The following is an 11,789-nucleotide window of genomic DNA, read 5'->3' on the forward strand; positions in this document are numbered from 1 at the left end:
ACCTTAGATGTCTAAAAAAGTAGAAGTCCAAGCTGGTAACATTATGCTCTCACTGTAATTAATAACGAGAAGAGTTATCAGAAGGCTATCGGACATCCAAGACAGGCTGGATGTCCCTCTGTGGGTGCCCGTTGCTGCCTACCAGCTGCAAAGGGTGACCAGCTCAGAGTGACATGGAACTTTCAGATGCAAAAACTGGAGCAATGAGTCATGACTGAGATGCCCGTATCCCATCAGCTCGCATACAGAGACAAAAGCGTGGCTGAGAAATCCCGCAGCTCCCTACAGCACCGAACTGCAGTATTTCTGAAACCCACTGCAGATTTTAATAGCTGTCATGCATCCCAAAAATACACCGGCACCTCTTTTTGTAACTGTAACGTGTTCCTTCTCTGGAGACCCAGAAGATAACAGGTCAGTCTGAGCTGCTCGGTACCTGTTCCGGATAACATACCTCCTTTGCGGTGCTCTCTTTCCCGGGCGGGGGTGACACCCGAGGTGCCGAGCCCGCCCCTCCGGCCCTGCTCGGGGTGGGGGGGAAGGAGGGAGAGAGGCCGAGCAAGGGGCGGCCCGAAGCCCCGCGCAGCGGGAGCAGCAGCAGCCCGCAGCGCACCGGCTGCTCAGGCGGCGGCGGGGGCAGGTGCGGGCGCTTCCGCGTCGCGCTGCGAGGAGGAGAAGAAGAAGAAGGAGGAGGAAGAGGAGGAGGAGGAGAAGGAGGAGGAGGAGGCGGCGGCGAGGGCGGGCGGGCCGGCGGCCCCGAGCCTGGCCGGCGTGCCCGTGGGCGTGTTCCCCGGCGGGGAGGGCCGCCCGCAGCTCACACCCCCCGCTACCGCCGCCGCCACCGCTAACTTTACCTCTTCGCGAAGAGCTTCCCTCCGGCAGCCAGAGGGTCTGCGAAGCCCCGGCGGTCCGGAGCCGCCTCCCCTCCCCGCGATGAAGGGCCGCCGGCGGTGGCGGTGGCGGGGCGAGCATCGCCGCTTCGCCGCCGTGCTGGTGCTGTACACGCTGCTGCTGCTCCTGCTGGTGCCCTACGCGCTGGACTACGGCGCCCGGCGGGGGCGGGAGGACGAGGAGCCGCTGCTGCGGCGCTGCCCCAGCCTGGAGGAGGCGCTGAGCGAGTGGGGCTGGGAACAGCGACAGCCGTCACTGGACGACGAGGAGGACGAGGATGATGCGGGCGGCGGCGGCACGGCCGGGGCAGCGGGTAACGGCAGCGCGGCGGCGGGGAAGCGACACATCTACCTGCATGCCACCTGGCGCACGGGCTCCTCCTTCCTGGGGGAGCTCTTCAACCAGCACCCCGACGTCTTCTACCTCTACGAGCCCATGTGGCACCTGTGGCAGGCGCTCTACCCGGGGGACGCGCTGAGCCTGCAGGGCGCCCTGCGCGACATGCTGCGCGCCCTCTTCCGATGCAACTTCTCCGTCCTGCGCCTCTACGCCGCCCCGCCCGGCCCCCGCGACCCGCTGGCCCCCGCCCCGCCCGCCGCCGTCAACCTCACCACGGCCAGCATCTTCGGCTGGCGGACCAACAAGGTGATTTGCTCGTCGCCGCTCTGCCCCGACGCCCCGCGGCCCCGCGGGGAGATCGGCCTCGTCGACGGCGCCGCCTGCGAGGAGACGTGCCCGCCGCGGGCGCTGCGGGAGCTGGAGGCCGAGTGCCGCAAGTACCCGGTGGTGGTGATCAAGGACGTGCGGTTGCTGGAGCTGGGCGCCCTGCTGCCGCTGCTGCGGGAGCCCGGCCTCAACCTGCGGGTGGTCCAGCTCTTCCGCGACCCCCGCGCCGTCCATAACTCCCGCCTGAAGGCCAGGCAGGCGCTGCTGCGGGAGAGCATCCAGGTGCTGCGCAGCCGCCACCGCGCCGAGCTGCGGGGGCCGCCCCGCCACCAGCAGCAGCAGCAGCTCCTCTTGCCGCCCGGCTTGCTGGGGGGCGGGCGGGCGCCGCAGCCCCAGCACCGCGCCGAGTTCTTCCTCGGCGGCGCCCTGGAGGTGATCTGCCAGGCCTGGCTCCGCGACCTGCTGCTGGCCCGCCGCGCCCCGGCCTGGCTCCGCCGCCGCTACACGCAGCTGCGCTACGAGGACTTGGTGCGGGAGCCCCGCGCCGAGCTCCGCCGCCTGCTGCGCTTCGCCGGCCTGCCGGTGCCGCCCGCCCTGGAGACCTTCGTGCTCAACATGACCCGCGGCGCCGCCTACTCCTCCGACCGGCCCTTCCTCATCTCCGCCCGCGACGCGCGGGAGGCCATCCACGCGTGGCGGGAGCGCCTCAGCCGCCAGCAGGTGCGGCAGGTGGAGGCCGCCTGTGGCGAGGCCATGAGCCTCCTCGCCTACCCCCTCAGCGGCGGCGGCGACCGGTAGCCGAGCCCGCCGCCGGGTGAGGGCCGGGCCGGCGGAGCGAGGCCGGGCGGAGAGGGCGCCTCGGGCGGGCCCCGGGGCGTGCGGTGGGGTCCGGCTCTGCCATGGCATGGCATGGCATGGCAGAAGCCCTGGGAGAAGCAAAGAGACCCGCCTCGCCTCAGGTACAGGGTCTGGACCCCCATTCCCACCGCTGGCTTCGGTGGGGCTGGGTTTCCTCTGGGGACTGTGGCCGCGCTGCGCCAGGGTGTGTGGACAGGGCACAGCGGATATTTTATTTAAGATAAAGGTTTGGTAAGAGATGTCCTGTGAGCACGGCGTCAATCTCAGAGCCTTTTCAACATGAAACTGTGACCATGCGCGATGCATGGGTGTTCTTCAAAAAGACGTCATCAAAACTTAAAAATCTCCCCAAGTGAAGACCCAGCAAGGAACCAGAGGGCTTGGAAGGTGTTGCTGTGAGAGCATTGCCGTTCCTGAGTGCCAAAGCATGCTCAGCTCTGTCGTGTCACTACTGAAACACATATAAGGGGCTTCTGTGAAGTTGGCTGCAGAGGATGGTGGAGACCTGGATGGGCAGGAGGGTACCTGCCATAGGGAGGACACGGCTTTCCTGCTCCCAGCCGGCTGGCTCTGTGGGGATGGTCTCTGTCCCTGAGGGCTGCTGATGCTCTGGGGAGGGCTCACCGGCTGAGGGAAGGGGAATCGCATCCAACTCTGTCTGTCATCTGGAGCAGTGGGGTGAGCGGTCATGCGGAGGAGGTCAGCATTTGACTGCTTACGTCTTTCAGAGGTGTTTGTGGCAGAAGTCTTCGCTTTTCTAAACAAATCTGTATTTCTTTATAAAGTATAATTTTCTAATATATTTATATAGTTAGGTGGTGATACTCATGTGAAATACAGGTGACTAATGTTGCTTGGGGACATGCGTGGGGTGACTGTAACTGGAAGGCGAACGCTTGAAATTTCCGTTTTCTCAGCCAGATGAGAGAATCACTTTTCTTCCCTTGCTTCTGGGCTGACACATTGTGCCGTGCACAGGGTCCTCCTGGTCACATCCCTTCCAAACAATAACATCCTCTCAGCTGGCAGCTCCTGAACAAAAGCAAATGTTTCCTAATGAGGCTAAGACAAATTAATCATGGAGTTTCCAAATAAAAGCTTCTTTAAAAAAAAAAAAAAAAAAGAGCAAGAAAAACCTAAGTTTCATTCTGGATTTTAAAATTACATTTTCCTGTAGGCATCCTGCAAGTTGTATGAGAACGGTATGAATGTCTGTGTGTATGTGTGAGCACCTTTTATTCTTTATTTCTTAATTTGGGGATAGAAGGTTCTGTTGTAATTTAGGGATGTGTTATTGTAACCTCTTAGAGAGTGCTTTTGAGTCCATGACAGTCTGGCAGCATTTAAACAGCCCCACATGAGGTCATACAGATGGTTACATGCAGTCCTCAGATACAAAATGAGAATGTGAACTTCAAATTGAGGATAATCCAGGATCAGGAAGAAAGCAGTATTTATATAAAGTGCTGGAAATAAAGGCAGTTCAAAGACCTTATCTTGGAGGAAACGTTTGAATTGCATTGTAGGTTTTTGCCCTTCAAATATTGTGCTGTAAAATGTGCCAGTGAGTTAGCATGAACTTTCATTTATTTTAGCTCTTGTCCTTCCTTGACTCTCCCACCTGAGAGAACACTGGCACAAGAAGCAGGTTTCTTTCATTATCTGACAGGGAAGTATAGTCATTAAAATGTTTTTAGTATCCATTTCACGGTAGCATGCTTCATACAATTCTGCATCCTTTCATGTCTGCTTGAAGTAAAAATTACAGAGGCTAGGTTTTTTTTTCTGGAACAACCTTTCATGTTATCGAGGGGATGTTTCTGTGTTCTCTCAAAGGCACTGTGAAACCAAAATTTGTCTCTGGGTGTTCTAGTAGTATTTAATAATGGTATTTGAAAAGATGGGCTGTACCTGTATTAATGCCGTGATAACCTATGTCAGGTAACATAACTTGGAAAGCTTTTCTGGGAGTATATCCAGCCTGGCTTTTACTGACAGGTTTGGGAAGAAAGTAAGATTTTTTTGCATTCCAAATGACAATACGGTACTTATTTTCTTATGGGAGATTAAAAGCCATTATGTCTTGTTGATTTGTTTTTAGCAAGTTGCAGTCACAGATTTGTACAGTGCAACTGTTCAGCATTTGCTTCACCTTGACAGGGAATCTCATCTTGCTGTTTCAGCTGGAAATGTCTTTCCTAAGAAGTTTTTAGAAATACACGTGTAGTTTCACTTACACTGTTTCATCATGATGAGGAAATAAACATTCCCATGTAGCTTAATTTGATGCTTATAGCTGGGAAGAAATCCACTAATTGCAAATTATTTAGTACTTTCTGAAGCAGTTTTCATGTTTGACATAGATGCATCTTCTGTATCAGGACTTCTCTCAATGGAAGTTGTTCACTAACACAATTGCTTTTTGTTAGTGACTAATTCAATTTTTTTCTCACCCCAATCTGTTCTTATAGGTGTTTTTGTATACCGTGACAAGGGGTCTGGTGGGCAAAGTGTACAAAATATGTCAAGTGCAATTCCTGGCTTGCATTCAAGGCGCCTGAGTTCATTAGAAGACTCTTTAAATCAATCCATAGGGAATATCCAAAGCTGAAAAAGGGGTAAGTAGCCCAGAGTGGGATCTTAGACCAAGATGTGCAAGAGCATCTAAGACTGGATGGTGGTTGCCTAATGACTGATGTTGTGACGTGTGTGCTTTGGTCAATAGAAGGCTTTCTGAAATTCCCCCGCCTAAGGAGGACAGCTAAGGCTCACCAGCAAACACATCTCATTTTTCTTTTCAAGGTGTTTTAGTGGTGTCACAAAGGTGTCACTCAGGATGCTTACAGTATATCCTTGTTTGCCTTGTAACCCATACCTTGAAGAAAAAAAAAATATTAACCCTTTTACTGTCAAATGTCAGTGTTGGTCCTTACCTGAAAAGATGGAAACAGGTCTGATTAGGACAACCGACACAGAGTTTTGCTGGCAGAGGTCTCTGGGAGTGAGGAGAACCTGCTGAAAGCAGGACACCTGTGGTTAAACTGCACTTTGAGAACAGATGGACATTTATGGCTCAGTCATCAGCTTTTTTACAGTTAATGGGCTCAATTGAAATTTGGAACTCAAGTCCCATTTCTACTGAATGATGCAGAAAACTGAACCATAACAGCATCTTTTGGAGCAGAGGATGGCATGATAAGCAGGGGAACAATAAACATATTTTATAGCCAAGCCAAACTTGGCAGGCCTAGAATCTGGGAGCAGGACTCAGCCACAGGGTTTTAGTAGTTCAGAGTGAGATTTGGGAAAAATACCTACTTGTGCTACATTACATGTAATGAACTAACAACTTTAATATATTAAGAAGTCATCATGGGAAATGGGAACAAAGCTGACATGCTCACAAGGCTTATTTCTATCATCTGTTTTTACTTAACTTTTGATCATCCTGTGTTTGCCTTAAGGGAGGTAGAAGCTTAAGTGCTATAATTGTATGTAAAAGGCTGTGATATTTCCACGCCAGAATTGTTAATTGCTCTCTTACAACATTATATCTGTATTTAAATTATTGCTTTTGGTGAGACAACTGTAGCAACATACTTGTGAGAAATGCTTGAAGTTCAAGGCCAAGAAATGCTTAACCCCTGTGTTACTTGCCCTCCCTAGAACATTACTGGTGAAGTCCTCATAGATACCTATGGAATGTACTCACATATTTCAAACGCTATGGAAATAGTTCAGTAGCTCTCCCAGCTGAAGTATCCTCTGAGAAGCATTAAACAGTCATGAAGTTACTTATTTAACAACTTCAGTGTTGCACGGGTTGTTTTGGTTCCCCCCTACCCCACCCCGTCGGGCTGGGCATCAAGAAAAATTCTGAGTTTCTACTTTAAGTTCTCAGTATCACCACTTTCAGTCAGCATGATGATTAAAAAAACAATGCAGAACTTCAGTGTTTATTATGGTAATGCAATTAAACAACATTTCAGCGGAGAACTGAGCTCCTGAAAGACTGAGCGCCAAGAACCTTGACAGCACGTTCTGTTCCTCTCTTGAACATGAAGAGTTGCCGCTGAGGCTCTCTGGTGGTACCTGGAGTACAGGGACAGCGTGAATGGTGTGTGTCATTTCTCAGAATTGCCCTGTTATCCATGCAGTGCTGGGACTACCTTAGATGTTATGTTGCCATTCCTTTTTAACTCGACATGACACTGACCACCGTAGAGAAGGATATGGGAAAAATACACTTGCCAAAGCAACTCTTACACTGATAGAAGTTTTCAGCGCCTCACTGGCTCTGTGTGTGTGTGTGTGAGTGAGGGGCTGGGTTGTCCTTTTCTTGATTGTGATTTAAAGGGGTTAGTGGTAAATCCAAACTTCTTAAGGTGGTGGTTTTCAATGACAGAGGGACCTGTTGATGTTGCTGAGGTGTACCTTGGGCAGTCTCGGTGCCACGCAAGTGGCTGAAAGCTGACTGACGTTTTAGCACTTCTGGCATGTCTGGGTGTTGAGTCCCAGGGAATTCCTGCTCCCAGCACTGAGGCATTAAGTTCTGCTGCTGACCTACGGCACCTGCAGCGCCATTGCTTGGTCCTGGTAAATGAGAATCGGGTCTTCCCCTGCCGCTTCCAAATTTGTCACCCTGTTTCCAGTTGTCCAGCTTTGCCAAACAGTTGTACATAGGCTGAAACTTTTCATCTGGGGCTTAAAGTTCAAGTCTCTTTGGGGAACTTCAGTCAACACAGTGCGTGCTCTTTTGAACCCAGGGTTAGGATGTAGTGGTCTTTTGCTTATGTTCAAATGCTCTCAAAGAAGTTTCTTTGAAATCGTTTGTCACTTCAGTGTTTTGGGACAGGAGCTGCAGTTTGGGTAGGGGAAATGACCTCTGTGCAGACAATGCCCCCTGGGTTTTTTTTTCACCTCTGCCTTCTATAATGATTTGGCCAAATACATTAATGTTTGTAAAAAAAAAAAAGAAAAAACACAGATAGCATGCGCTCAGTAAAAGTGGTTTTGGTATGTGTGTGTGCGTCTTTATTTTATATCAAATAAAAACTGCATTGGTTTTATCTTCAGTGAGCATGCTCAAACCTCTGTCTGTCCCATAGAAAAGCTCGGTGTGGTATAAGACATAAGGCAGTGGGAATCAAAGCCACATAGGAAGACCTCTGAATCCAACATTCAGCCTTCCAGTGCTTCCTGATGGAAAGGGCTATAGGTGAGAGGGGGAACGCATTAAAGACAGATGAGATAAACAGAAGGGGGCAGGGGAAAGGAATTGCCTTTGAATTGTAGAGAGCGGGATTTGTTGGGCAAAGGGCTTGGGTGTGAGAGGGATGAGGGACTGGGATTTGATGAGGAGGGGCAGCTGGAAGCTGTGACGGGTTTAGTTGGAAAAGGCAAGTAGGAGCATGTGGGAGGGAAGGAAGGGACACAGAGACAGAAAGCTGGGAGAAGTGGGGACCAGGAACGGGTCTGCAGCAAGGCACCGCAGGTTGCCCCAGGGGAATTGTTTTGAGATGGAGGGGGAGAGCTCAGGGGGAGGCAGAATCCAAATCGTAGAGGGAAAACTGGTAGCTCTTTAAAATCAGGTCTTCCCACCTCTCCGCTCAAATGACTGTGCAATCAACTGGTGGTGGACCAGCCCCTCCGGTGGAGTGCTGGTCCACAGGGCAACAGCGAGTTGCCTTTTGCTGTCCCTTTCTCAGCCCATACAAACACATTTCCCCAGCAAACCAGACTCGTCTCTTCTCCTCTGCATAAGGAATGTATTAACTGCCCCACTGCTCTCCTCTCCCAGCAGCATCAGGGTGGGAGGCATGAGAAGAAGCACTCTCCTGCAAAACTGAAGTTGTAAAGCTTAAGCTTGTGAAAATAGTCTTCTCTCATCTCCCAATACTGCCAGGCTCAGCTTCTGAGTACAAGGGTTGATGTGGGAGCTGTCCCATCCAGTTGCCTTCACTCGGGGTGCATTTGGGAGTGTCTTTGTGGTCCCTTCTACAATGAGTGTCACCACCAGCCGCCAAAACAGAGGGGTCTGGAGGAGATCCTTGTCCATGTCCTTGGGTCAAGTGACAGATGTTTGCACACTGGATTTGAAAGTCCCAGTCCTAGCAGTGACTCATGTGTGTATCACTGACATCTATTGTTTTCAGTAAGAGCCTTGTAAAAAAATGCCAGAAAACCTCTTGTATGCGCACAACGTTATAGAGACGCTCCATGTCTGTGCTGCAAAGTCAAGCACTGAAGAATCTGCTGCCTCCCCCTTCGTGCTCTTTGACAGTCATCTGTCACACGTTGTTGGTTTTTCTCCTCTACAGCACTTGGTCAGTGCTCAAGGTCAGACCCATCTGGGGCAGGAAAGGGTCATGCAGCACGTCTGGCACTGTGAGCGTTGCTTGGTCTGTGGCAGAAGCTGGAAAGCGCGCAGGAATCCAGTAGGAGACTGAAGGAGGGCAAAGGATGGGGGCAGTGTCTCATGGTTGAGGTATTCAAAAGCTCTCAGAAGAACTGGACTCAGTCCCTGGCGCCAGACTATCTGTGAAACGTTAGACAAATAAGTTAGCTTTTCTGAAGAGGCCAAGTCCGTATGGGGCTGCCAGAGGCTGAGTGACACACTTGGTATGCTGGAGCTGGCTCTGCAGAGCTGCTGTAGCAGCACTCAGCCTGCGGCTGGGCCTGGTTGGGGAGCACCAGGGGCTTGTGGGGGGACAAAACCCCTGAGCGAGCCAGTTGTGAAAAGGGCAAATGTATGGTGATATTAACACATCCTCTGTCCTAGCCACCCAGGTCCCAAGAGGATGAATTCAGCTTTTTAATAGATACAGGGAAATGTCAAGTGAAATAACAGCCCTCTGTCTTGGGAAGACTGAGCTGTGTGGTTTATTAAGCTTCAAAGTCAAGGTTGAAAGAGGACAGTGGTGCACAGCCCCATGAGCAGCCGTGTGGGAGAGAGGTAATCAAGCTGCAAACAATACTGGCATAGGAACAGAGTTTTGTACATGAGCAATGAATCACTTCAGCCTGGAAGTTGGAAGAAGGTGTTGTGGGTGTTTTTTTTAACCATGAGAACAGTGTGGCTCTGGAGCAGGAAGGGAGGGAAAAAAGACAATTAATTTTAAAAGGCAGCTCAATTAATTTAGAAATAGAAAGGAATTGATACAGCAGACAACCATGCTGTGGCAAGATATGCAGCTGTGTGGCCCAGGAGCCCTGTGATCCATGGAAAGTCTTGTACGGAGTGCTGAAGTCTTCTGAAAAATCAAGTCTAATGTACAAAAAGACCTGAGCCCCCGCTTTAAAGATGCTTTGTATGTTTTGTTTGTGATCTGTGGAAAGGACGCAATGCTGACCTTCATGGAAATGTTGAAAAATAGTTTGTTCTGGAGTACTCCGTGATAGGTTAATGTCTCATAGCATTTCCTAGCAGGAAATCTGGCACTTTTGACTTTGCCAGGAGTGCAATAAAATATATTAGAGCTGTAAAATAAATCAAGAAGAAAACAAATCCCATACCGTCAACTCAGTAATATTTACCCTGGTTTTTTTTAGAAGATAGGAGATGAGGGGAAAGGAAAGGCAGCATGTGTTTGGACAGGCAAAAGCTGTGTGGTTTTTCACTTGCAAGGGGTGGAAATCCCAGCTGGGTTGGCAAGCGTAGGGTCTGACAGACCCAGCGCTGCCCAAGGTGTGGAGGAGATGCCTTTAATGTTTTGCCGTAGATCTGTGAAATTATTAGCCACTTGTTTATTTATGTGCATGAAACAGCATGAGTTTCAGGTGTGCATTGAATAGCATTTCAAGTGCAGCAAAAATACAACTGCATTTGTTAAAATAACAAGAAAGGACTGTGGAAGATCACCCTAAGTCTAGCAGAGGCTTCTCTGATGGAAGTTTTGGAAGCCTTTCCTTGGCTTTTCACAGTCACTTCAGCTGCTACTTGAGAAGGGATGACTTGGATGAATGATCTCCTCTGCCCTTTATTTTTGAAAACTAATTTAAGAACAATTAGTGATACTTAACTTTATCTCACACAGATTTAAAGATGATAGGATGGGACATTTGCCAGTTGTCCCAAGTTATTCTTAAAACCATTAAGGATAGAGACTTCCTATTCTCCAGCAGTCATTTACTCCAGTATGCCAGTATGTCCACTGTTACAAAGCATTTTCTACCATCTATTTGAATCATTTGTTTTAAGCCTGTTACTTCACCTACTGGCTGTAGAAAACAGCCTTCCGCCATTTCTCTTTGCTAACTTGGTCTTACCACAAGGACGTAATGATATGATTCTTTTTTTACACAAGAACAGCAAACCCCCTAATCAGTTTTCAATTCAGGCCTCAATTTAACAATTCCTGCTTTGATAAAGCACTTCGATAAAGCACTTTGGTCTGTTCATCATTGTTTCATATTGAGCAGCTTCCACACTCCACCCGACTCAAGCTGCACAGCTACTCCCAGTTCTGCCTTAATGTCACCAGATAAATATTTTAGCTATTATTTATATAACCTCAGTTTCTTGCATGAGGAGGTGCTTTTGTGTACCTGAAACTTGGTCTTGGCTGTTCACAAAGGTTTTTGTGTTTTACTGTTGGTTGCTCTAAGACATGGAAACTGACAGAAAGCCAGGACTCAGCCTTGAGCTGCGTCTTTCTGATCATGACTGCTGGTTCCATTCTGTAGCAAATGAGGAGTCACTTTAGCATGAATTTCGTTTTGCACCTTAAATTGTAAATTGGAAACTATCTTCCTATTGACTCTCGGTAAATTCTTAGTAAATCATTTGTGTCAGTTGGCTCTTCTAAGAACTTACAATTGTAAGTTATATTCAGACTGGAGGTAACTAACCAATATTTCTTGAGCCTTTGTTCCTCAATGGGAAAGGAATTAAACTCTTACCAAGCGCTAAAAGGTTATGTGTAGCTGCCTTGATACTTCTGCACTGGAAAATGGCCACCCTGCTGCTTTTATTAATAGTTCTCCACTGGAGGTTAATGTGTTGCTTGTAAACAGGCAATGCAAACCTCAAAGGAAACAAATAGTAAGCAGTTTTAAAACTGAATAAACTCAGCTTATTTCTTAAGCTGAGTTTCAGGTTGCTCAAAGCTGTCAAAGTGTGCCCAGCCATGCCTGTACCTATAGCTCCATGGGTTCCTGCCAGGAGGAATTCCAGCTCCCAGATGCTGTGCTGCCCAGGGGGAGCCAGAGAGTGTAACCCCGTTACTGGCTACAGAGCAGGTGGGTGATGCCCCTTCCCCACAGCAAAATGCCCCTTCTGAAGTGTTAGGCTGTGCCTTTAATAAAGTCCTTTTAAAAATCTTTACTATTTAATGGAAGCAGAAAGTCCAAGGTTAAGCGGGAGAGAAGTCTCT

General features: G+C 49.4%; 1 protein-coding gene across 1 annotated transcript; it reads left to right on the forward strand.

Annotated features, from left to right (window-relative positions):
- The first annotated feature begins 834 nt into the window (after positions 1–834).
- On the forward strand, positions 835–7,490 carry CHST7 (carbohydrate sulfotransferase 7). Its single transcript, XM_082059910.1, has one exon. The coding sequence runs from the start codon at positions 934–936 to the stop codon at positions 2,353–2,355; it is 1,422 nt and encodes a 473-aa protein (XP_081916036.1). The 5' UTR covers positions 835–933; the 3' UTR covers positions 2,356–7,490.
- Positions 7,491–11,789: the final 4,299 nt, after the last annotated feature.

The sequence above is a fragment of the Streptopelia decaocto genome (assembly GCF_964273445.1).
Source record: "Streptopelia decaocto genome assembly, chromosome: 1".
In the NCBI taxonomy this organism is placed as follows: domain Eukaryota; kingdom Metazoa; phylum Chordata; class Aves; order Columbiformes; family Columbidae; genus Streptopelia; species Streptopelia decaocto.